General features: G+C 47.2%; 7 protein-coding genes across 10 annotated transcripts; 2 read left to right on the top strand and 5 right to left on the bottom strand.

The window, feature by feature from the left end:
• Nucleotides 1-1,621: 1,621 nt before the first annotated feature.
• On the bottom strand, nt 1,622-2,199 carry LOC112341220. 2 transcript variants are annotated; one of them, XM_024661018.1, is made up of 3 exons: nt 1,999-2,199; nt 1,829-1,950; nt 1,622-1,783 (listed from the first exon to the last, which is right to left on the bottom strand). In XM_024661018.1, exons 1-3 carry the CDS (start codon nt 2,182-2,184, stop codon nt 1,765-1,767), a joined length of 327 nt encoding a protein of 108 aa, XP_024516786.1. In that variant the 5' UTR covers nt 2,185-2,199; the 3' UTR covers nt 1,622-1,764. The 2 variants fall into 2 exon arrangements, with proteins under 2 accessions (XP_024516786.1, XP_024516785.1); XM_024661017.1 differs by having other exon boundaries at nt 1,829-2,199.
• Nucleotides 2,200-2,208: 9 nt separating this feature from the next.
• LOC9656041 (glutamine-dependent NAD(+) synthetase) lies at nt 2,209-5,208 on the bottom strand. Its single transcript, XM_002987113.2, has 13 exons — nt 4,981-5,208; nt 4,619-4,924; nt 4,326-4,549; nt 4,171-4,274; nt 3,983-4,120; nt 3,756-3,924; nt 3,562-3,697; nt 3,373-3,511; nt 3,148-3,324; nt 2,930-3,097; nt 2,768-2,863; nt 2,589-2,717; nt 2,209-2,524 (listed from the first exon to the last, which is right to left on the bottom strand). The coding sequence occupies exons 1-13, from the start codon at nt 5,172-5,174 to the stop codon at nt 2,312-2,314; spliced, it is 2,193 nt and encodes a 730-aa protein (XP_002987159.1). The 5' UTR covers nt 5,175-5,208; the 3' UTR covers nt 2,209-2,311.
• Nucleotides 5,209-6,236: 1,028 nt separating this feature from the next.
• LOC9656040 (NAC domain-containing protein 72) lies at nt 6,237-7,794 on the top strand. The gene is made up of 2 exons (XM_002987191.2): nt 6,237-7,003; nt 7,067-7,794. The coding sequence occupies exons 1-2, from the start codon at nt 6,533-6,535 to the stop codon at nt 7,652-7,654; spliced, it is 1,059 nt and encodes a 352-aa protein (XP_002987237.2). The 5' UTR covers nt 6,237-6,532; the 3' UTR covers nt 7,655-7,794.
• LOC9657133 lies at nt 7,681-9,647 on the bottom strand. The gene is made up of 7 exons (XM_024661016.1): nt 9,241-9,647; nt 8,980-9,149; nt 8,646-8,913; nt 8,431-8,585; nt 8,212-8,378; nt 8,061-8,145; nt 7,681-7,977 (listed from the first exon to the last, which is right to left on the bottom strand). The coding sequence occupies exons 2-7, from the start codon at nt 8,980-8,982 to the stop codon at nt 7,861-7,863; spliced, it is 795 nt and encodes a 264-aa protein (XP_024516784.1). The 5' UTR covers nt 8,983-9,149; nt 9,241-9,647; the 3' UTR covers nt 7,681-7,860.
• Nucleotides 9,648-16,300: 6,653 nt separating this feature from the next.
• On the bottom strand, nt 16,301-18,040 carry LOC9656039. Of its 3 annotated transcripts, none has more exons than XM_024661052.1 (8): nt 17,973-18,040; nt 17,890-17,918; nt 17,206-17,822; nt 17,113-17,141; nt 16,820-17,034; nt 16,706-16,759; nt 16,557-16,625; nt 16,301-16,495 (listed from the first exon to the last, which is right to left on the bottom strand). In XM_024661052.1, the coding sequence occupies exons 3-8, from the start codon at nt 17,380-17,382 to the stop codon at nt 16,464-16,466; spliced, it is 576 nt and encodes a 191-aa protein (XP_024516820.1). In that variant the 5' UTR covers nt 17,383-17,822; nt 17,890-17,918; nt 17,973-18,040; the 3' UTR covers nt 16,301-16,463. The 3 variants fall into 3 exon arrangements, with proteins under 3 accessions (XP_024516820.1, XP_024516821.1, XP_024516822.1); XM_024661053.1 differs by having other exon boundaries at nt 17,890-17,895; nt 17,973-18,009; XM_024661054.1 differs by having other exon boundaries at nt 16,571-16,625; nt 17,890-17,973.
• A 29-nt stretch (nt 18,041-18,069) lies between these two features.
• Nucleotides 18,070-19,858, top strand: LOC9656038 (peroxidase 73). Its single transcript, XM_024661051.1, has 4 exons — nt 18,070-18,762; nt 18,833-19,027; nt 19,139-19,304; nt 19,355-19,858. The coding sequence occupies exons 1-4, from the start codon at nt 18,547-18,549 to the stop codon at nt 19,762-19,764; spliced, it is 987 nt and encodes a 328-aa protein (XP_024516819.1). The 5' UTR covers nt 18,070-18,546; the 3' UTR covers nt 19,765-19,858.
• A 626-nt stretch (nt 19,859-20,484) lies between these two features.
• LOC9657132 lies at nt 20,485-23,002 on the bottom strand. Its single transcript, XM_002987110.2, has 11 exons — nt 22,910-23,002; nt 22,779-22,856; nt 22,651-22,722; nt 22,524-22,584; nt 22,395-22,456; nt 22,206-22,345; nt 22,036-22,156; nt 21,885-21,981; nt 21,748-21,830; nt 21,622-21,687; nt 20,485-21,574 (listed from the first exon to the last, which is right to left on the bottom strand). The coding sequence occupies exons 1-11, from the start codon at nt 23,000-23,002 to the stop codon at nt 20,528-20,530; spliced, it is 1,920 nt and encodes a 639-aa protein (XP_002987156.1). The 3' UTR covers nt 20,485-20,527.
• Nucleotides 23,003-23,926: the final 924 nt, after the last annotated feature.

Below are 23,926 nucleotides of genomic sequence, written 5' to 3'. Positions count from 1 at the left end.
TGCAAGAAGCCAAAGAAGAAAAAACAAAAAAAAAAGAAGAAATGATATGATATGTAGGAGTTATTGGTCAATTCTTGGCGATTGATCGAGTAGAACTGGATCAACTTTTATGGCTACCTGGCCCGGGTCAAGCTTGCCATGCCACCGATGGCATACGTCCTGCGGAATATCACATCGAAGCACACCTTAAAACGGCCAGTTGGTGGCCTAAGCACATTGGATACGGGGCCACAATGAAAGATCTTGCGTACTTGATGTTTCGAAAACAACAAATGCAACATATAGTAATGCGTCTCCGAGAAAAGGGAACGGGAAAGGAGTGTTTCAACTACCTGTGAATAGTTTTCTCTAATTGGCTCTCCCGCAAGAATGGGATAGTGGAGATTATTTGCACACCAGCGGAGAAATGATCGCAAATCCTGCTTGCTTAGGCCACCAACTGGATTTAAATCTGCCGAGCTACAGTCATACCAAAAGGACAATGAACGAACTTAATTAGAACAAGAAAGAATCCACTCTTCCCTGTCCCCCAAGGGAATAGTGATGCAAGCATATAGGCAATCACCATCCTGCTCCTAGCTTGTAGACTTTGTAGATCGAGATTCTGAGCAATAGCCATCTCCATCCAACTGTTGCCAAGAGGCTGAACATATAAAAATGAGGCCTACCTTGTAACGAGGAACTTTTCCAGTCAAGCTTGTAAACGGCGACACCAACGCTGATACTATTTTATCGATTTTTTGCGAGGCGAGTTGACCTGCACGATTGAGCGTCGGCGCTGAGCTGAAAAATAAAAATCTTACATTCACTTAACAAATCCGAAAAACTTTCTAGCCTACCTGTTCTCGGATCCCATGTAAAGAGAACACAACTGGAAATGAATTAGCGGGGCAGGAGGAATAGACTCGACGTCACTTTTAAGATCCACGGGAAGGCTGGAAGAGGTAACAGCGTTTCTGGGATTCATGTATATCAAAAAGAGAGAACTATTCTTTCACTCGCACTCATACTTTGATGGTGTTTTTTTTTAAATTCTAGATCGCTCACAGCTCAGTGGTGATCATCTCGTAATTCTGGAGGTAAGCTCCTTTTGAATCCGTGAACTTTGGATTGAATATTTGAAATCTTTTTCTCTGCAGGTCATGGTGGTGGGTCGCATGAAATTGCACCAAGCGCTCGAAAGGATTTGTCAAGGACGTGTTCAAGCTTGCAAGTGTAAGTGTGTCAATGACCTAGAGAAATTCAAACAAGCACACGCGCACTTCTGTAGCTTCCACACTTTTGATAAGTTAACACGAATAGGCTGCCATCGTTTTGTAAATGTAGAGCTTTCAAGATTTGGATTTTGTGCTATTAATGTGATCTCGTTCAAGTAAATCATTCCTTAAGCTGAGAGAGAACGAGAGACACTTAACTGGATATTGTTTGTGATCTGTGTAAAGCTTAGAGGTTCGTGCATCCCGCAAGCTCAGTTTCAATTGGCCTACACTTTTACCAGTGCCCATGGCCTCGGCAAGCTTGCTGTGAAGAGTCAGGTGCCTCCAGAGGATGCTGACAGTGTTGAGAACGGCCTAGGAAACGGCCTCTGAGTTGCGTGAAGTTGAGCTCTTTGAGACGCTCGTCCAGTTGCGGGAAAGTTTATTTGAAACTGTGAATCCAGCTTCAATCAATCACCTGTTGGATGTTTGATAGTCCCCCTTCTGCAAGTCCGAATGCAACGCATGCATAATTGTGCCATAAACCGCGAACTTAGTTCTTACGAAGTTAGCTTTCCAGTTTTAACCTGCAAACAGTATCACCCTTGCTAGTAACAGAATTTGAAACTTACTTCCTTCCTGGAACTCGAAATCCACGAAACTTGTCCCAGCTTGGACATTTAGCGAGCCATTCTTTTGAAGGTGAGAATGTGTAGTCACGGGAAAAATTCCCATCCACCAAGAAATTCCCTGCCTGCACTAGCTTACTATTAACAGGAGAGAAACTGGAAGAAATGCGTACCTGAGCTACTCTATTTCTGTACTTGTTGATTCTAACTCGAACGAGAGTGTGAGCAATGCTTCCACACCACCATTGTCGACAATGTGTTCTAGATGAAAACAAAGAGGAAGGAAAAGCTCTTACCTGATCCAAACTTAGAGCAAGAATGAGATGCTGCAGCTGATCAAAAGGTGGAAAAGCTGCCATGCTGCAATACTTTAGAACCACGCATTAAAAGAATGGAGAGCATTAATACCAATGTTATCTCCAACTACGAATCTAGACCGTGAGATGCTACAATCCGACGGTCGTGTATGGTTGTGACTTCGTGCTATCACATTCCAACCAAAGGATTGCCAGAGGCAGCCGCGGGAACTCCCATTCCAGTTGCCAGTTTGCTCGCTTCTTCAGCTTTAGTTGGCTCCTCAGTCACTACTGTCTTCGCAGCGCGCTCCACGATCTCATCGATTTTCTTGAATTGCCAGGGCCACCTAGTGTTGTAGAGGAATTGCCTCTGATCGAATCGGTTGTCATCTGGCGAGTAATTCTGCAAGAAGTCAAAGAAAAAAAGAAAAAATGAAATCGGCTGGACTGTTTTTCTTACACCATACCTCAGCATGATACGCAGGAGTTATGGTGGTCATTTTGTGGCGATTGATCGCGTAGAACCGGAAAAAGTCTTTGACTTTTATGGCTACCTGGCCTGGATCAAGCTTGCCATGCCATCGGTGGCATAAGTTCTGCAGAGAATCACATCAGTGTCGTGGAGGAAAGATGCTACGAAACACACCTTAAACATAGACACGGGGCCACAATGAAAGATCTTGCGGAGACGGCCATACATTGAAAGCTCCTCATATGTCATCCCCATGTCCTCTTCGTCAGTCTGCGAAAACGACAATGTAGTAATTCGTCTCCAGGACAAAAGAACTGAAAGGAGTGTTCAAACTACCTGCGAATAGTTTTCTCTGATTGGCTCAAGCTCTGCCGTCGGTGGAGCTGATACAACCTCCGCAAGAATGGGATAGTGGAGATTATTTACACACCAGCGAAGAAATGATCGCAAATCCTGCTTGCTTATGCCACCAATTGGATTTAAATCTGCCGAGCTACAGTCATACTGAACAGCATATATTAGGACTATGAACAAACTTAAACACATGCACTTACTTTTGTAAGATATCCTCGTAGACCTTCGTCTACGTTCGCGCTTCCTAGAACAAGAAAGAATCCCCTCTTCCCTTTCACCCAAGGGAGTAGTGATGCAAGCATATAGGCAATCACCATCCTGATTCTAGCTTGTAAATTCTGTAGAGCGAGATTCTCAGCAGTAGAACCTCCATCCACCTGAAAAAGCCCTGTTGTCAGGCGCTGAACATATAAAATGAGGCTTACCTTGTAACGAGGAACTTTTCCAGTCAAGCTTGTAAACAGCGACACCAACGCTGATACTATTTTATCGATTTTGAGATCCATATGAGAAGCTCCAATTTGCGAAGCGAGTTGAGCTGCACGATTGAGAGTTTGCGCTGAGCTGAAAACAAGAAAAAACTTAGTCAATCAACAAAGCCTAAACTTTTCTACCTGTTCTCAGATCCCATATAAACGGTGAAGACAATCCGGTTTGCAAACTCCTCGGCGCTTTTTGGCACCTTCCCATTCTCGTAGTTTCCTATCCTGATGGCATCGTTTAAAACTTGCTCATCACCTTCTTCAATAGCTACACACCAAAAAGATCAAAATCAAACTTTCCATGAAACTTCAGGCGAAGAGCATACCTCTTATTACAAGTTGGCACATCGATCCCACAATAGCGGCCACAGAGGAGCTATCTGCTCCTCCAGATAGCGGGAGGAGATATCCTGTCGCACCACAACGTCGCAAATAATCCCACAACCAGCAAGCAGGACCAAGAGCTATCTCCTCCTCGGGTAAGTAGTATCTAGGCTGCGTGCACGTAACAAACAAATAGATCAACCACTTTATCATAAAGTAAGGATCCCACCAGTATCGGTAGCGTAGGAAATAAAAGAAGGCTATCGTCCGGCCTAGAAAGCCGAAAATCAACAGAAACGTAGGGCATAAACTTATGCTGGCTGGCCTGTTCTCTTAAACTGCTAATAGATCCTCTGAAAGTCGAAACCTGCAAATTCGTGTCAACAGAACTAAAACAAATATTTTTTCCGATCTTACCGCGTCCAAATCAACACAAGCAGTCAAGACTTCCACATCGGCTAATGAAAACTGAGAGCCCTGGACCACCATATCGCCATTCACGAAAACGGTCGCACATCCGTCTAGCATTTCATGACGTAAAAAAACTTATTCACTGGAGAAGCAAAGCTTACCATAATAGAGACGGGCACCATCACAGCCTTGCTGGTTAGCGTATAGATAAACTCCACCAGCCTTATGCGTAGCTCCTTGCATCAACTCAATCCTTGTGTTGAGTTTTCTAAGCTGATGATGACTTCCACTCCCATTTACAATGATCTCCACTCCATTTAGTGCCAGGCCAATGTGTGGCGACCATGGAGTGAAGAGTTCTTCGCAAGTCTCTACAGCAACAGCTCTGAAAGAAAGAGAAGAACAAAAAAAACCAAGATTGAGAGCAAGAAAAACGAGCAAGACAATCACTTACGTATCCAAGAACGAAACGTAGGCATCACCAAACGTGACCGTCTTCTGCGAAGTTTTGGACCAGATGATCTCCGGGAGCTTGTACTCGATCACCGAGTTGTGATGCTGCCAAGCCGCGAACCATCTCAGCTCGCGGTAATTCCCATCGTTGGCCAGGAACTTCTTGGGACGAATGAGAAGGATCTTTCCATCGAGGCAAAAAACCCGGCAATTGTAGCGAACGCCATCGGACACAACAGGCATCCCGATATCACACACGATCCCATAGGTTAAATCCGAGGACAAAATTTCCGCGAGACACTCCCATCTAGAAACAACAATGCACATCAATCACTCCCACAAATCTAGAAATTCTAAGCTTACGCGTGAGCGCTGGTGTCGTTCTCCAGGAAGTGATCGTCGCAGCCATAGCCGGTGATTTCTAGCTCGGGGCCGACGCGGAGCACCGATCCAGCAGCTCGCGCCTGGCGGATGGACTCGTTGATCCGGCCGAGGTTGCCCTCGAAATCCATAGCCCATTGATTCAAGCTACACGTAGAGACCTTCACTAACCTCATTCTCTTGCTCGCTCTGGAACCCTAAAACCTCACATTGCCGCCACGTGTACACATCGTATGCTCCTGATCGTGGCCGTCCATTTCCAACCGAAAAGATAAGGCCACATGAAAGCTGCATTATTTTAGGACATATAAAGATGTCAATTAAACACCTAAATTGCTAGAAGCATCAACTTTTGGTTCCATAGCATGGAAAGCTCCCCTGAACTTTCCCCATTGTCACGCATGCACGCCGCCACCTCGCCGTAAAAACAAGAATGCACGTGATCCTGTTGACAATCACTTTAGGGTTTTGTCCTTCTAGGGCAAAATTGAAAATGACGGGAGTTCGATCCCCTTAAAAAAAGAAGAGGAACTTTCTCGCGAAATTTTGGGTGTTCCTTCTTGCGATGCTTCCCTCACGTCTAAAGAAAGCATTCCTCAATGGGCAACGCAAAAGAAATTGGAAACGGTCACGTTGAAGATGGTTGACCCTGGCAACCCGGTTTGGTCAACAAATTCCAAGATCACCACGCCACGTCCGAGAAGGCCACCAAGCAGCTGCGCAACAGCCGCCAGTCAAACGCATTCAAACCCCCCCGGTCATTGCGGTCAACGATCCCCTGTATGGCCGGCCAGCGGTTTATGGTCAATGGTCAGGCCGTTTGAACCCTTGCCGCTCGCAGCATTCACCGGATTCGGCCGCCACGATCGCTCGGTCAATGGTCAATGATCAAACTAAAGAGAACTTAAATGTTTTTAAAAACTTTGATCTTTGGATATTGACTCTGTCAAAATAAATCAATATATGCAACATCTCCATAAAGTCCAGGGAAGCACGCTAGGAAGCTTCCTTTTGTACTCGTCGCCAGGGATATCCCTGTTAGGCGCTACGTAGCTTTTCGGTAAACTTACCCCGCAGATAGCCCAGTTTTGCTCGCTCTCGAGGATAATTTACCACGTCTCACACACTATACAAGTCAAAAAGTATCTAGTTAAAACCGGTGGGCCTTCCAGTAAGTCGTCGTTCTAGAAAGTCTGTCCAAGGCACTTAAGCTTTTAAGGCCCTACTATAAGCTGCAATAGAAACAAGCACCCTGTGAAGAGAAGGGAAGATCATGAGAGGAGAGCTCTTCACTCACTTGGCGCACAATTAAGATAGAATCGTCCAGCGAGACTTCGTGGTGGAAGCGTGGAAGCGCAGCTCAGAGTAGCAGCACCCCCTTCGTTTTCTCGCGATTTCTCGCGACTTAATCGAGCAGAAGGAGCTGCGCACCTGAAAAGGGCGACCAGGATCTTAGCATAGAGAGTTTATAGACTCGGGTTTCACAGAAGAAGAGATTTTAGCCAAGCAACAGTAAAGTACCTCAAAGTCGGAGATGGCTCCAGCGAAGTTCTCCCCCTCCTCGTCACAGCTGCATTTGCCTGCTGGCTTCAGGTTCCATCCCACAGACGAGGAGCTCGTCGTCCACTACTTGTGCAAGAAGGCCGAGTCCAAACCATTCCCTGTTCCTGTGATAGCCGAAGTAGACCTCTACAAGTTCAGCCCCTGGGATCTCCCGAGCAAGGCCTACTTCGGCGAGCGAGAGTGGTACTTCTTCACTCCCAGAGACCGAAAGTATCCAAACGGTGCTCGCCCCAACCGAGCAGCCGGGTCCGGCTACTGGAAGGCCACCGGCACTGACAAACCGATTCACACCCGAGGCAACCGCAAAGTTGGCGTCAAGAAGGCCCTCGTCTTCTACGATGGAAAAGCTCCAAAGGGCGTCAAGACCAACTGGATAATGCACGAGTACCGGCTGGTCGAGTCGAGCAGCCACAAGCCGGCCAAGGATCACAAATCTCTCCGAGTAAGTTCCACCTGCCTGCTCTTATCCGAATTGGGGGCTCACTGTGTCTCGTCTTTTTTTCAGCTGGATGACTGGGTGCTGTGTCGGATATATGAAAAAACCAGCGGGGCCTTCAAAGTCATGGTGTCGTCGCGTCACACTGAGCCCGAGCCGGAAGCCGAGATGGAGCCCGAGCAGGAGGCCGAGGCCGAGGAGTCCGAGTCCGGGTTGGACGAAATGCTGGCAGCCTTGCCGGACATAGATAACTCCAAGCTAGCGCTTCCCCAGTTCTGTGCTCATGAGAACCTGATGACTGCCAGCTGCTTGCCCGACGATATGCCTGAAGATCTATCCAACCGAAGTGGAGTGCCCCAGCAAAGTCAGTACCACGACGACTATCCAAAGAGTTCCAGCTCGGAGCCGTGTTTTGGCAACACCTCGGAGCTGAGTACGTACTGGTCCCTCTATCCGCAAGGCAATCTCTTTGGAGGCTGGGAGCAGTCTCCAACACTGAAAAGAGCACCAAGTACGATCAGCGACATCTTGGAACACATGCAAGCTAGAAAGAGGATAAAGGTAAACCTTGAGGACGACGACGTCCAGAGCACTTGCAGATCACCTCTTCCTTCCTGCAGGCGGCAACAACAGCAACAGCTTTACCCGTTGCTCTAAGTCAAGTAAGGATAGAATTTTTTTTGAGCATGCTGGAGAACGTTTTTTAATGGCTCTCGTTGAGAGAGCACGCAAACGAATGCTCGTAATGTACAACATGCTTTCCTGTAACATCAAAATATTAGGCAGATATGCTAAAACATATGCTAGATATAACACTTGTCTCGCAAACCCATGCATGCTGACGCCCGAAACCACTGTTGACTTCAGTTATACCATAGCCTGAGCTTGGGCTGCTTTCGAAACTCCGCATCCCAAACCTGGCATTTCCCATGTGGTTTCTCCACGTGATTTTCAGGTAACATTCCTTTGTTAGGAACCATCTGCGAAAAAGAAAACCAGGATCAGTGAAGTATGATGAGAGAATGTGCCAAGAGGAAATTGACGTCAAACTCGTTACACTTACATATTTTCCTCTTGGAAGCTCAGCTTTGACATATTCATCTCCGACGAATACTTGGTTGTACAGGACATCGTGAGAATACAATGTGCTGCAAACATCACAAACAAACAATTCAGTTATCTCGTAACTTGGTGCCGAGAGAAGGACGGCTCACTCAGGCTGCGAAATGACAATCTCGGAACCATCCTCCTCATCTGCCTGAATATGTCCCCACTTTGATGCGCGAAACTGGTATGCTGGCCAGTACTTCAGATCGAGCGTTTCTTTAGTCACTGCCTGGTCTGCAACAGGATCACCCATGAAACGCTTCTCCGTGTTTTCCTGTCACCTTGTAAGTTAGTATCTTACGTGCAAATCAATGTGACTGACTGACCTTTGTCAAGTCGTGCTTCACAGGGTCGCATAACTCCTTCACCGAAAATTTAATGGTATGCTTGAGCGGTTCAAACGGATCGTAGTCCGGTCTCGGATAGTCCCGCATCACCATCTGCTTGTTCGCAATCGCCATATATTGATAGTGGAACCACCCTGGACAAACAGAAGATGAGGTGACATGTAACAACAAAACAAATCTCCTGAAGAACGTACTTAGCTTGTCCTTGATATAGTCAGGGGATATTTCTTCGAGAGAGTCCTCGATCTGCCGCTGAATATACTCGTACACTTGTACTCGCCATTGCTCGTAGAGCAACGAATGCTTCTCATGGTGTTTTCGATCCGCGAGATTCACCAAGTCACTCATCAGTCGCATTATGTGGCCTTGCCGATTCTCCAAGCCGCTGATATAAGACCGGTACATCTTGTTGTACTTGGCCTCGGCTCTCCTCCGCCTGCGTTCCGCGGCCTCTTTCAGCATCTACATAGCAACAAAGCCAAAGCATTAAAAAACTCATACAAAGAAGAACTCGTTCTGAAAGTATACCATTCGCGAGCTGATAGTGAAAGAAAAACGTTGGTGGTGGAGAGAAAAACCTCCTGTTCTTGCGGAGTGAAGTTCATGAAGTTGTTGCCGCGGCCTTTCCTGGGAGACAATCCTGCGTGCTCACAAAACCATCCTCGTCTCACTCTATAGCCGCGAGGTCTCCTCTTCCACTGCAAGAAAGAAAGAAAACTAACAGGGTCTAGATTTGCAAGAAAAAAAACTAAACAAGTCTAGTTCTTTCTAAGAGCAAAGAAACCATACCTTTTTCTTCTTGAGACGAGGAACTTTGGCTGGATCGGGCGGCGGCAATGGCGAGTAGACCTCATCCCGCGTCGCCGGGCACTTTCTAATCCACCGGGGAGGCTTGAAGAACCCAAGAAAGGCCTCTGGATTCGTCATAGTGATCTCACCATGGGGATTTGGCTCCTCGCCGGCCCTCTTTGCCAATGCAGGCTTGAAGAAGCCCAGGAACGCCGCGGGCTTGCAAGGAGAGATCTCACCTTGGGGATTCTCGACCTCGTGGGGCAGCTTCTTCTTCTTCCTCCTCATCTTGATCGGCCTGTCAGGCTCATCCGGCGCTGGCTTGGCGGCGGGATTCTTGCCCCGGACCGGCAATGCGGGGGCCATGAGAGCTCGATCGATGGAAGCGGCCGCTCGGCGCTGCTGGAACCCTAAAAAGCCGAAAAGCAACGAAAAGAGAGCCTTTTTGAGCTGGCGCAATGTAAACGCGCCAAGTGGATTGCTTGTAACTGTGGCTGGTAAAGAGGTTAGAATGGATCAAACGATTGGACAGTGCTTTAAAACCTCCGCATTTGATCATGTTCTTCGTGAACTTCACTCAGATCGATCAGGAGAACGTCAATGTTTTGACCATACATATAGATTGACAATTTTAATTTAAACTACAAAACATTTCACCACTAAGACATTGTCACGGTCAAGATCAAAACAAATTTAACTAAGAACTTTGTTTCTTTTTATATCTGTATAGCGCATCTTTGTGAATTCTCATACATGACTTTGCTCGACGTCAGAATCGATTCTCATGGCTGTGATTCTGACGTCGAGCAATGTCATGTATCAAGAATCGCATTGCTCGACGACAGAATCGATTCTGGCTGCTGCGACGTGGAGTTTGCCTAGTTCCACAATGATCCATCAATGTTGAGCTTAGAATCCCACGCTTTTGCTTCCAGCCTTAGAGCAAAAAATCCATCCATTATACCTCTTGTTTTGCTCACCTACGAGATGGATTGTTTCCGAAGTACCACGCTGGTAACGTTTACTCAAGAGCTTGAAGAACTTTTGACCCAGTATGGCGTTCCATACGATTGCCATGAGTCGCAGACTATAAAATCTAGATTCCATCTATAATCAAGTGGCAAAGTCAGTGCACAGTTCTCATATAAAAAACACTGGAGATCTTGAAATTTTCTATCATACCTGTGATCGCTAGTATTCACCAAGAGGGAATCGTAACTTGTAACACAATACATATAGCGTATCTTACAACATCACTGTGGTAGAGAAAACTTTCTACTATTTTTCTAGTGGAAGTTACTTCGCTCTATGCCAATCACGAATGCTGCTTGTGCGAGCGCAGCCAAGACTCCCGCGGCCAGCATCGTTGCCAGTAATTGCGTACTCACTTACAAAGGCCTGGGAAAACAAAGAAAAAATGGAAGAAATGGACTAGAACTATACCTTTGGTCCATCGTTTCTACGAACTGGTTATTGAAGAGATTACTGCCACAGTCCTCGTTTGTTCTCATAGTACATATTTGCTAGAGCTGGAGACAATGAGAGCAAAAGTTTCTAAAACTTAAAGCATATCTCACGACGAAGTACCTGGACAAAGATGGAGATTCAAAGTTGCGCAAAGTTATCAAGTTCGCTGGAAGTTTGTCGAGAGTTCTTTGTCTGCGCACCATTGTTGAAACCATATTGGCCAAGCGTCCAAGTCTTCTGCAAGTCCACTGGAAGCAAAACAAACGCCACGCTAGAATCTAGACTTACTTGGAGGAACTCAAAGTAGCCGAGGCCAGTCCCGCTAAGTTCAGACACACAACGATCTCTTGAGAATTTAGCTGCAAACCTGGGAATCGTGAACCGGAGCTCGAGTTCATGAGAGTTTTCGTGTCCCTGGACTTGTGCCGCCGCTTCATACGTGACTCCTGGGCATTTTCTAGAGGAGGAGCGGCAAATAAGGCGGTGCTTGGATCGCGAGTCTCTCCTCTTCGCGCTCGCTTCAGAGAGAATAAAAGAGAAAATTAATCTCGAAACCATCTATGCCGTTGATAACCAACGGCTCTGGGCTCATCCTTGGGGGAAGCGATGGCCCGATCGGATTTGAAGGCGTGAGGAGGAGGAGGCCGCTGGCGACCGGCAAAAGAAACTAAACTTGGTTTCCCAGTAATTCCCGATAGAATTCCGGGTATTTCTGTTGGAATTTCTGGGAATTCTTGAAAATTGGGAATTCCTCAGGGAAATTTGCAAAATTTCCATGAATTATAACTGTTGATTGCAATCCAAAATATGTATACAGTAATTGAATGTAACAATGAATAAACTCCACTACTACAAGAGATGAATCCCTCCATTCACATCATGTGGGAGGATGGATTATAAGATCATCCCATCATATCCATTCTTCTGCAATATGCTGCCCAGCTTGGTGGTCAAGTGGAATCATCCGAAGGCTTCTACTTTCTCTGTCAATAGCTGTGACGATACCGAAATCTCCTGCCATCCATTGCACCACATTGTTCACTTGGGGATAGATCGGCACAAATCCAAGTTGTCCAAAGTCCAAGATTTGTTCTCTAAAGATCCTGTCGAGCTTGGACCCAATGAACTTGATACCACCAGGGTATGGAGCTGGGAAAAACAAACCAGTAATGTTGTCCAACTTCTTTACTCTGTCACAGAGGCTTCCTAGAAACAAAGTGGCATATAGGATGTTCTATCGAGCTCGTCTGTTTGTTGGTAGCATCTCATTCTCATGTAGAGCTGGAGGCTGTTGTCTCACATTCAAACATAAAAATTGACTCCACCTTCCCCTAGTGCAACCCCAACTTCCCTTGAGAATAAAGTTGTCATGGAGAAACACCTCTTAATCTTACTCGAAAACTCTGAAACTTCAGAGCACCCAAGCTCGCCTAGAATGTCACACGGTGAAATCTCCAACACTTATAACAATTGAAAAACTCACCAGCAATATCATCTGGAATTTGCTCGTGGATCTCTTTGCCCCTTGAGATGACAATCCTTTGCTAAGAAGGCTCTTGTGTCGCTCATCCGAAACATGCCTCAACTTCCACAAACCTTGAGCAACTTTCTTAAATTGAACTTTCAACCGGCCACCATTTATATCCATCTCGGAGGGAGCTCCCATGTATTGAAGCTTAGAGTCGATGATGTTGTGTGCTCATTTGCGTGGCAAAAGTTGATTATGCACCCACAAGTTTTTGTAACATAATCGTTGCTGCTAGGTTCTTTAAGTAGTAGACCTCCAGTGGTCCATGTTCGAGGATGCCATCTAGAAACTTCCCCATGCTAAGCACAGCTGCTTCATTGCCTCGACTAGCCACATGTCCCAGCCAGCCCTTGAGATGCTGAAAACAACATCTGTGATCTAGATCGCGAGCTCGCAAACTTCTAAAAACTGCCTGGAACAGTTGCTACCCACCCTGTTGCTGCCAATGCACAGCCTTTATATACTCTTCACCTTTAAAAGACAAGCATTTGTTCCTCTGGTTGCTACTAGAAAGAACAGGCCACTTCAAGACATACTCGGTTGCAGCCTTGACATCTTGGTAGAGGTTCCTATTGTTGAAAATTAGATCAATGCAATCCTTGTTGAAGGCCAATGCAAAGAGATGAAGCTCATCCTCGATCATATCTTTGTGAGTCTTGAATCCATATAGGGAGTGAAACCTCCACAATGGGCTCCTCCTTGAAAATAAAAGGCTTAAAATATGCAATCTTATTGATCATAGCGATTGTGTACTTGTCACTCCAGGGTCTCTCAAGTTTGTAGGATTGTCAAATGCACGCAAGAATGAGCTTGTACTTAGGCAAGCAGCAGGAAAGCGAGCTTACCTTTATTGAAGGCATATATCGATGATCCAGGGATAAGACTAGTTTCCACCATACACCTATAGAGAAGATACAAATATTAAAACACAATTGCTAGGAGAAATGAAAACACAAACTTGCAACGTCCATTCATTCCCTTGTTCACGAATTTGCCAACCTCACAGTGTGCATTGTAATATCCAGCCCATTGCATGAGCATTGCTCTCAGCATGAATGCTTTCTCAGCTTTGCCATCCACCACCTGAATTCCATGCTTGAACAGCTCTTCAAGCTCACCCACGATGATGGATACTATTGTTGGAACAACCTCACTTACTGTCTTCCCATCAAACTTCCTCAGTGGCACAAAAAACAATTGGAAAAGGCCCGAGATTCAAAAACTTTCCAGCATTGAGGATCCAAAACTCTGTAGCACTGCAGAAAGTAGATTCAAATTAGATCATAAAGCATAATCATACAAATAATTTTAGAGAGTTTTTTGTCTTTGAAATGTTGAAACCATCCCAATGGCATTGGAGAAGGAGGTTCTTGGGATCACCTTGAATTGCAGCTCATTTAGCAATATTATCTTCGCCACATGAAAAGCATTGGAACCTGGAAATCCTGTTCTCTACATCCCAAGTTATCACCTCACACCTATCTGGGAAAGCTTGGTGTGGCTGTGAACAGGTCAAGCATCGGATAGGTAACTCAAAACTATCTGATGGATCAAAGAAATCTCGCAACCTCTGGAACTTGTCACCATCCCAGACATACCACATCTTGGATCACTGCTAGTATGCCTCTAGAGTTCCTTCAGCTCGTAGCTAAATTGCATGCCTTAAAGTGTGGCTGATTAGAAGAACATCTAGCGGGATCATGTTGTTGCGCCTCTACGCACAACTGTCACATTTCTCAGCATGCTCACTTGGGGAAAGTTTTTCGCTTTATGACTTGTTTTATTGCTCTTCTCTCCTGCCATCGAACTGGATTTTTGTATCCCACTGACTTGTAGATCTTCAAAACAGCTGCATGTGAAGTTGGGAGCTATCGTCCGTCCAAACACTCATCCCACTCACTTGGAAATCGCCACAACACCTTGTATAACGAGGCAGTCTCATGTTCAGTGTCCTCCCCAAATAGAAGGCTGGAAAGCTTGTTTTGAGACTGGATTGAGTAGCGATGCTTCATGCATAACTTCGACAGTTATAGAATCTTGAGTTTTAGCAGGTTCTCATTGGAAGCATTGGCATCTTGGACTTCTGAGGATTGCTCCATCTGGTCAGCTTCTGCTGTAGACTCGTCGGCATTGGCGGACTGATCATCTTCCTCATACTCAGAGAGCTCTCCACCGGATTTGTCATCAAAGAACGCTTCATGCTCACTACTAGTTAAAGCCTGCTAAAAAATGGAGATGTCATCATCTTCATTTCCGTCTTGGTCTAGCTGCTCCTGCTGTATCTCCTCTCCCCTTTCCTCTTGCAAATGTATCACTCCCATACTATATACCAGGGCTCTCTGGCATGTAAGCCTTGTATTTCAATGCAGCCGAGATTATGCAAGTTCTACACGGATTAAGCTGGAAAAAACTCTTGTAACTAGATCATGCCTAGAACTGGAATGCAGAGCCATACTTGGTGGCAGTACTTAGCTTTTCTTGACTAAGCTTATCAAATCATCATCCCTTGCAAGTTTTTTCCTCACATATGACTGTGGTTTTCTTTTAGACTGATTCGAATAAAAGGTCCGTGAGTTTTCCATTATTACTTTTCTTCTTCCACTAGATAAACTCCCTTTTCATTGTCCTCTGCAACATGCCTGCAAAACAGTAAAGACTGGCCTGGAAATTCAACAAGAAGATTCAGCCTCCTGAATAAGTGAAATTGATTACTCACAATCTCTTATCCAAGAACTGCGAGGAAGGGAAAAGGATGCCTCGCTGTAGACATCTTCATAAATCAGCTGCAGCATGTAAAAAAACCAAAAAGAATGAGAAGCTCTACAAAAGATACTCACGTCTATCAAGTAAACGATAATATCGTTGACAGAAGCCATCAGCCACATTGCATTCTTTTCGAGCCCTGGGTGGCCAACACAGTAATTTCCCCGAGCTCCTCCAAGGAGAACTCATTACTCCAGATTCCTCCCAGTGAGCGTTCTCGCACAGGCAAACAAAGATACCAGCAAACGCTCTTCCAAAAATTATGGTTACTGCAACAGGAAGCTGCTCAACGGCTTGACCATCGGCTGATCCTGCATGACGCTTGACGTGCTCCACGAATGACTTCGTGGTGGAGCCGCGCAGCTCTTGGAGCTCCGCATGGTCGCTCATGCCTTTGGTGGTCATGGCCCACTGTGGATCAAGCGTCCTATTGTCACACTCTCGTCACTCCTCAGCCAGTATACTCTTCTGACATCTCCTCGCGCTTGAGAGTTGTTGATGGCATCGCCATTCTCCATCCCTGTGATCATCATTCACGATCACTTCCTGTAGAGATCGATATCTCATCCAAAGCTAAGCTCCATGATGCTGTTGTCACCTCGCACATTTGGCGCACAACAGGCGTGAGATCAATATCACCAGCCAGTACTTTCAGGACCGTGTCGAACCACTGCGCGAGTCTCCGAGGCATGAACCTTGATGGTGGATCCAAGATGTAATGATTCCTCGTAAAGATCACCAAGGCACTGTGTAGATCTGCATGCTTCTCAAAATCAACCAGCCATTCAATCGACTGCTCGTAACTCTTGCCGCAAAGATGAATCAGCAGCCAGATATGAACAAGATCGCATACTGCTTCTGTCAAACAGCTTGGCCGCATCTTGGATGAGTGTTTGTGGCAAGTTGAGGGAAGTAACACCACCGCCTCCACCATGTTGCATTTACCTGCAAGTGCTTCTTCGCTCGCATCTGAATTGAAGCTGGTACCATCCTGCAAGAAAGCATTTTAGTCAAGATGCAAAGTGCAAGTCAATCAAAAGAAGTATCAACGAACTTTTTGGCGGCTTTAAAGGCAAAGGAAAAGGGTGGCAGATTCTGGCTATGGTAATCACCAGCAAAGATTACGAGCTGCACAACATCCGGTGTGGGCATTTCAAGGACGTGACGAACAGCCTCGTGCCAAATCCTCCACCTGAGATCGCAAACTTCGACCTTTTGCTGGGATGCTATGCGATAAAGCGAGTCGGTGTGTTGAGCTGCTCTCCACCTTTTTAAAAGGATTATCCATTTAGATATAACCTAAGACAGTAAAACCACAACTAAATTCCAATGATCGTTGGGTCACGATTGACAACATTCGCACATAAGGTCTCTTATTTTCTCTCAACTCTTTGGAGCATTCGTTTACGCCTTCTTGTTGTCCGCAGTCATCCTATCTCCAGTTCCAGCCAGAGTTTCCTTCGTTTTATCCGCAGCCTGTTTCACCTTGTCTCCCATCTGTGAGATCCAAAATTTCCAATAGTTTGTCAATCGTCTTTCAGCTAAGAATTGTTTCTACCTGCTGGAACATACCGCTGGCTTGATCTTTGGTTTGCTCCATCTTTTCCTGAGCAGTGCCTTTCATGTCCTGCGCATCAACACTCTCGGAGTGAAACAAAAGAGAAGAATAAACAGAAAACAACAATAAGAGAAAAGAAAACACTTCACCTCTTTCTTCTGACCGGCTTGGTCCATCTTGTCTTGAGCACTCCCCTTGAGCTCCTGATAAACGAAACACTTGGGAGTTAAGATAACACACGAAAGCAGACAGAGACACAATACCTCTTTCCTTCCCTGCGCGCTGTCCGACGACATGTTGAAAAAGAATTAAAAAAACGAGAAACTCCCCTTTGACCGGTGGGATGGCTACGTCGCAGCAAACGCGCGCACTGATGAGCGATGGATTAGTCCCAAAGCTGGCCTTTTTGTAGCTACGGCGAGCCTTGCATGCGACCTGACACGTTTCCTCGCCATGGAAACGGAAGGTCCTGTTTATTCTGCAAAGTGATCGTCATCAGCAACAGTTTCCATGCAAAGAATCCTGGAAAAAGAAAAAGAAAAAGAAAAACGAGAACCTGCCTGTTTGTCCGAGACTCTTCAGTACCTGTACAAACGGTAAGAGTAAACTAAGAGGTAGAAGCATTAAACAACAACAAACCATGACCCACCTCTGCGTGAGTGGGTGCCAAGCTTTGATGCTGCGGTTCTTCACGACGATAAATATTCGATTCAAGCGCATAAAGTGTCTCCCAGAGGAATAGAACCAAACTCTCCCCATTTATATCCTTCATTCCGCGTGCGTGGTGTTGTTGTTGTGGTCCATCTTTCCATCCTCCATTTCCCATCCCAATCCATACTGTTATGTCCTGGTGATGCTTTTAAAGACGGTACCACACGTCCCATTCCAAATTCACTTCCACCTTCCTTCATCTTCTTTGCCGCCCTTCACTCTTCTTTTTCTCTTCGCTTCCCTGTTTGCGAGCTTTTTTCTCGCCTCTAGAAGCCTACTGACCAGAAGATTATGTACCAGTACCACACTCTCTCCAGAAAGCTGCCGCCTTTCCTTCTCAATCAACATTGCTGCGTAGGTTCCGCTTGCTTAGCCGCCACCGCCACCACCACCGCGGGATCAAAAAGCTTTCATATTTTCTTGCCGCTTTGTCGCATCTACCGGGCCTCGAGATTCTATTTCCCTCGTCCACCAGTCCGTGAATATAAAAGTCGGGGCGCCGTAGAAAAATGAGCTGTTAAGCAGCTCATTCCATGTACCTTGCTCGAAGGGCCCCTGGAAGCACACGAGTAAAAAGAAAAAGAGTGAGAAGCTTCAGCAGTAAACAACGAAAAATACGTACCTTGAACTGTAAGAAATCAAAGAGATACACTGTGTAAGAAAACAAAGAGATAGTTTGAGCAATAAACTAGAGAAACTACGTACCTGGAAACCATGAACTGGTAACTTTGCAAGAAATCAAAGAAATGCCGTTTCTGCAGTAAACAAAGAACGCTACGTACCTGGAAACCATCAAACTCTGTCAGAAAACAAAGAGATGAAAGAATGGTCAAGTTCCAGCAATAAACAAGAGAAAACTGGAAACCATGAACTGGTAACTTTCCCTCACGCAATCCCAGAAAAAATGATCTCGCGGAGACGGAGTTACGCGTCGAGGATTGTTGCAGAGATCCAAGCGTGGGGCCGCGGGTATCAGTCTTCGTTCTCGAGCGTCCAAACGTTCCAGACACAGAGTCGGAGATATAAAGCTGACCACAGCTGGAAAGAACCAGACGTCGCCGCTGGGTAGTTTTGGCCTCTTTTCAATTCCAGCGCTTGTCTTTCCCTCGGGTGTCCTTGCATTTCTCCTCCAGCTTCCTTCATTATATCTTACGTCCTCTTTCTTCTTCTCCTCCTAGACTTGCGTGAGTAGATCTTTCCCCTTTTTCCCATTTGCTCCTCGCAAGCAAAGCCTCTGAGAGAGCCCTCTGAGCTGATTGAGTAGTCGAGAGATAGCGCCATGCTAGTACCAGTCCAGGCCTCTTGTCTTGTTGCTTTGCTGCTGCTACTCCTCTTTGGATCCGGCATTCATGCCCAGCTCTCTCCAGGCTACTACAGCAGCTCCTGCCCCAATGTGGAGTCTATCATCCAGCAAGTGATGCTCCAGAAATTCAAGATCACACCCAACAGCGTCCCTGGCACGCTGCGGCTCTTCTTCCACGACTGCTTTGTCGATGTAAGTCCAATCTCCCTGTAAGTTCTATCCCCTTCAAAAGTCTGAGTTTTCGAATGGAATTCGGCCGCAGGGATGCGATGCCTCGGTGCTCATCGCTTCCACGGCCAGCAACAGCGCAGAGAAGGATTCCGAGATCAACTTGTCGCTGGCAGGCGATGGCTTCGACTCGGTCATCAAAGCCAAAGCTGCTGTTGAGGAGAAGTGCCCCGGGATCGTCTCTTGCGCGGACATTCTCGCCATTGCGACCAGGGACCTCGTTGTGCTGGCGAGTGATTCTCCTCCATCTTATCTTCGTGTCCAAGGAAAAAAAATTCCTTTTTTTCTCTTGGTCTTTGTTCTCCGAATTTTTTTCTTGCATTGATTGTCGGGATGGCAGGCAGGAGGACCATCTTGGACAGTGAGGAAAGGCCGCAAAGATGGAAAGATCTCGCAAGCTTCAAGAGTCGACGGTAACTTGCCAAAGCCCGAGCAATCGGTCGACCAGCTCACCAAGCTCTTCGCTTCCAAAGGACTCTCTCAAACGGACATGGTGGCTCTCTCAGGTGAACTCCCTTCTCCTTCCTCTATCAAACTCACCAAAGAAATCTCTCAGGAGCTCACACCATCGGCTTCGCTCACTGCAAGGAATTCATGAGCCGGATCTACAACTTCAACAGCACTCACCAATTCGATCCCGCAATGGATCCCAACTTCGCCAAGGATTTGCGGCTCACTTGCCCCCAGTCAGTGGATCCAAGAGTGGTCGCCAACAACGACGTGACCACCCCCGCCAAATTCGACAACGTCTACTACCAAAACGCTGTGAGAGGAGTCACGGTGCTCGCCTCGGACCAAATCCTCCACAGCGACGCTAGAACAAGGGGCCTCGTCACGGCATACGCCGGCCAGCAGGGCGCATTCTTCGCCGCGTTCGCCACCGCCATGGACAACCTGGGAGCCGTCGGCGTCAAGACTGGAAACCAGGGAGAAATCCGAAAGGACTGCTCCAGATTCAACAGCTAGCGAGACTCCGCGGCGAGCATTCTAAACCCTAGCCCTAAACACGGAATCATTGTGGATATACTTCGTTTGAATTTGAATTTCTGGTGGTAAATGCGATCCGCTTTGGTGTGTATTGGGAGCCAGCGCTTTTGCTTTTGTGTGTACTGGGAGCCAGCCTCTTTTGGGCGAACATGAAGCCACCACGAAGTGTAGCGGCATGTTTGGTTGTGCTTTCTCCTTCCTGCTTGCTTCTGTCGAAGATCTTAATCCCCACACTTGGCAAACATAATATTGATGCCCAGGGGAGTGTCCTCGGGTAATCCGTGCTCCGGGATGATCCCGAGCAGATTCCGCAGGCGACGCTGATCAATGTGATGTTGTCCGCATGGCGCGGAAGAGCTGGGGCGATTCGGAGCTGATTTTGGTGGTTCTCAAACAAGCTCCAACTTCTGCATTAAACTGAGTGTGTTTAGCATCCACCAGCCGTGTCCAAAGCTATTTCTTGATGTAATCCTTGAGCCCCTGCCAAAGCTTCAGGAAACCTTCGTAGGAAGATTGAGAGATCTTTTATGTTGCGTTGCTCGTCAGCTGGACTATTGATGAATCTTTTGGAAGTGCTCGCTCTCTGGCAATTCATTCCCATGAGAAACTTTGAGAAATCAGCTTCCCTGTAGTGTTGGAAACCAGCGTTCTCCTTGTAGCGCAACGGATAGAGTTGCAGGACGAAAAAGGAAGTAGAGCCTCAAACTTGGCTACTAAAACATTTACCACCAAAGTTGATAAGCTAATACCCTTCCCCCTCAGGTCTATATGGCTCGAGTGTGTCGTTCCTCCAAACCGCAACCGGGTGAGGGGAGAACATCAGCCGTGTCTCCTCATCAAAATCACACTTGAACCCCGAGCAAGCGCGAGTGTAGACGCTGGGCAGGTTCGAGAGCACGCCGGCCGTCTCAGGCGATGTCACCAGGTTGTAGTCGTTGCACAGGTCCTGGACAATCCCCAGTCCCTGGCTCCTGCTCCGCGCCTTGCACACGTACATGCGTGGCCAGTCCATCCACGCGAAGTGCCACTCGTCTTTGAGGTCCGTGATCACCACCCACGGCTTGAGGGTGCGGCATTTGATGTTCACTCCCAGCAACATCACGAGCGCCCTCCATATGTGCAGCTCGTTAATCTCTTCCTTGATAGAGTAGCCAATGATGACGTCCTCGGCCACACACATGTACACGAGCATCACGTCCAGCGCGAAGCGGAGGGTGTAGGGGAACTCCTCACCCGCGGTCGAGCTCCATATCTCCTGCACGAAGTCTATGCCATCGCCGTCAACTACATGCGGCAGCCTGAAAAGATCGCCAACTTTGGCATGCTCCTCCAGGTACGTTACCATCTCCCGTGGCCTCCTGCTATTCCACCCTGCGAAGGCTTCGCACTCGATTTCCTCCCGTGGGTTTAGCCACCCTTCCCCTCTCATAACCTCGATCTTCACCCGGGCGAGGACAAGCTTACAGTCTTCAAGTGTCATGAGATGGACCTCACACGTTCTGTTACGTTGAATGCTAGCTACTCCAACAGAATCACTCCGGTGGAATGTTAGCTCGTCTCCGGGAAAGATGGCGGCGTTACGTTCCAGAGGACGGCCGTCCCTCACCAAGAAGCCTCTGTCCCCCACCTTCCTCCACGCCCTGTCTGTAATCTCAAGAGCCTGCTCCCCTGCGTCTGGAATATCAAACAGCGCCAGAAGTGACCCGTCTACGCCCCTGACCTGGCACTTGCCCATCGGATGCGGCAGCACTGGATATGACTTCATAGTCTTGAGTAGAAAGACGCTAAACTGCAGGCAAGAAGTCGGGTGAGCGGCCAACACATAAAAACGCATACCGGATTTCCCCCTGAAGCAATCAGAGCGCCTCGACCCTTGATTCTCGCGTGCACCATGCTCAGGCTCTACATGTTACACAAGTGATCTCCTCCGTACGAAGAAACAAATGAAACTTAAGCACTTACGTCAGTAGCCAAACGAGGTTCAGCGCACACTACGGTCCACTTCAAAGACTCCATGTTCAGTCGCATGGTTTCTTCTGTAGCGCCTAGTGTATAGATAGATATAAGAGGTAGTCGGAGCATGGAAGAATTAAACTTACCACCAACAAGATAGCACTCGTCTCCAGTGGCAGCAGTTGCAAAACGTGCTGCAGGTACGCGGGTCGGACCTTGATCTGGATACCAGGACCATTGACGCTGCAAACATTTTGGCCACTTGATCAGAGCTATATAATAAGACTCCGTGCTTACATTTACGAGATTCAGTGCGTATAGGTTCTTGCAAAAGCCAGATGAACCAGCTCCAAAAAGGTAGAGATGATCGCCTTTATGCACCGCAGCATGGAAAGCAAGCGGTGGCGGGATGGAGCCACTGCCACATGGAGGTATGGAACTGCGATCTTTGTATTGGATCTGCGTACCTTGCGTTAACCAGCTCCCACTGCTTGCTTTCCAGGTCGAGTGCATGTACCCGAGGCTGCAGCTGACCCTGAAAGTCCACACCGCCATACACCCATATTTTGCTCCCGACCAGGGTGGCGGAGTGACCACGAGTTGCAGCCTACATAAATCCGCATGAAGATACAACGAGACAGTCTTGAAATGCTTACCGGAATGTCTCCCGCCGTTTCCACAAGTGACCACTCATTGATATTCGTGTCAAATTCATAGACTGCACACACGGAGATTGATGAGCCCAAGGCATGAGAAAAGAGGAAAGCAAAAGACCCACACAGTACCGCGCATCTTTTCATCAGACGGAATGCCAACAACGAGAAAGAGCGTTCTTCCACCTGCTAACTGCAAAGCTCGTCGACTGTGTTTAAGCAAAGCCCGCTAGAAACAACTTGAATAGCGTCAACTCACCAGGCAATGGCCGGCGCACGACACGGGACAAGGTTGGGCTGTCGACCACTTCAAGCTTCCCAAGTCCAAAACCTCCACGAGAGTGTTATAAAAAGAACTTGAGAAAGATCCACGCTACTTAAACTCACCAGCACATCGTTCAAGTATCGGTCCGCGGAGCATCCTCCCACCACATACATCTTCTCCTCGATGGCAGCCGCGCTGTGCTGCAAGGGATTCAAGGTAAAAACCAAGCACAAGGACCAGAAAAATAGCATACCAGGGATCGGGCTTGTGGGAGAACATCTATCAACTGCCATTGAGGCGGCGGATACAGCCGCTTAAACAAGTACCCAACAAAAGGGAAAGCCATCTCTTGAAACCCTAAAAATGGAAGAAATGGAGCTCGATCCCATTCTCGACATCCAAAGGAAGGTAACTTTGATCTTACAGTTCGTGACACCTAGACCGAGCTATCAGATTTCGAAGATGACGTTCAATGGCATTGACAGACACCAAGTGGCTGTCCGTAAAAAACCAGTTGGTATTCTCCGCCGATTTCTCCGGGACTGCCGACGCGGCAATTTGTCTAAAGCAATCTATCGATGCAGAGGTTCCGATCGAGGGCGCAAAGAGAGTCCGAGAGCGAGCTCCTCCTAGCGGCTTGGAAGTCTCAGCGGTTCCGGATAATGTGGACATGCAACCAGCGCATCTTCAAGACCTGGCTCGCAGCACCTGCGGCTCTTGGACTCCTGAGATATGCGCTAGACCATCCGGATGGAATTCTTGGTGCCATGAATAATGTTGTTTTGACTATTTTGTAGGCGGCTCAGCAGCCTGAGCGCTTGCCACTCCAGAAATGAGCTGGAGGTGACGACGATTTCTTTCTCTTTGTTCTTTTTCCAATTTTGGGGGTGATTTTCCTTTGAGATGCGCTTTGCTTGTCCATTCGCTCTCCCTTTTCTTGTGAAATTGAAGTTTTCAGCTCCAGCCAACGCCAACACGAAGCAGCTCCAGCCTGAATCCACGTCCCGAACGGCACCCTGCCCATCGTCGTGAAGGACATTGCTTGCTCCAGATGCCCAACCCGGGCATATGCGCTGAGCATCAAAATCCACATAATCACTTGAAAATCTACGCTAGCAACTTACACATTGAGCAGCGAACTCCACGAAACGCAGGTGATTTAGATTATGCTTCATTCTTGCATAGTTGGAAGATTGTGCTTGTATCCGCCAAGACCCTTAGATGGGGATACGTGGCAACAATTTTTGGTTGTGTTTTATAGCATGGGTTA

Source organism: Selaginella moellendorffii, unplaced genomic scaffold, assembly GCF_000143415.4.
Source record: "Selaginella moellendorffii unplaced genomic scaffold, v1.0 SELMOscaffold_79, whole genome shotgun sequence".
In the NCBI taxonomy this organism is placed as follows: Eukaryota; Viridiplantae; Streptophyta; class Lycopodiopsida; order Selaginellales; family Selaginellaceae; genus Selaginella; species Selaginella moellendorffii.
This window is presented reverse-complemented; position numbering and strand designations above follow the sequence as displayed.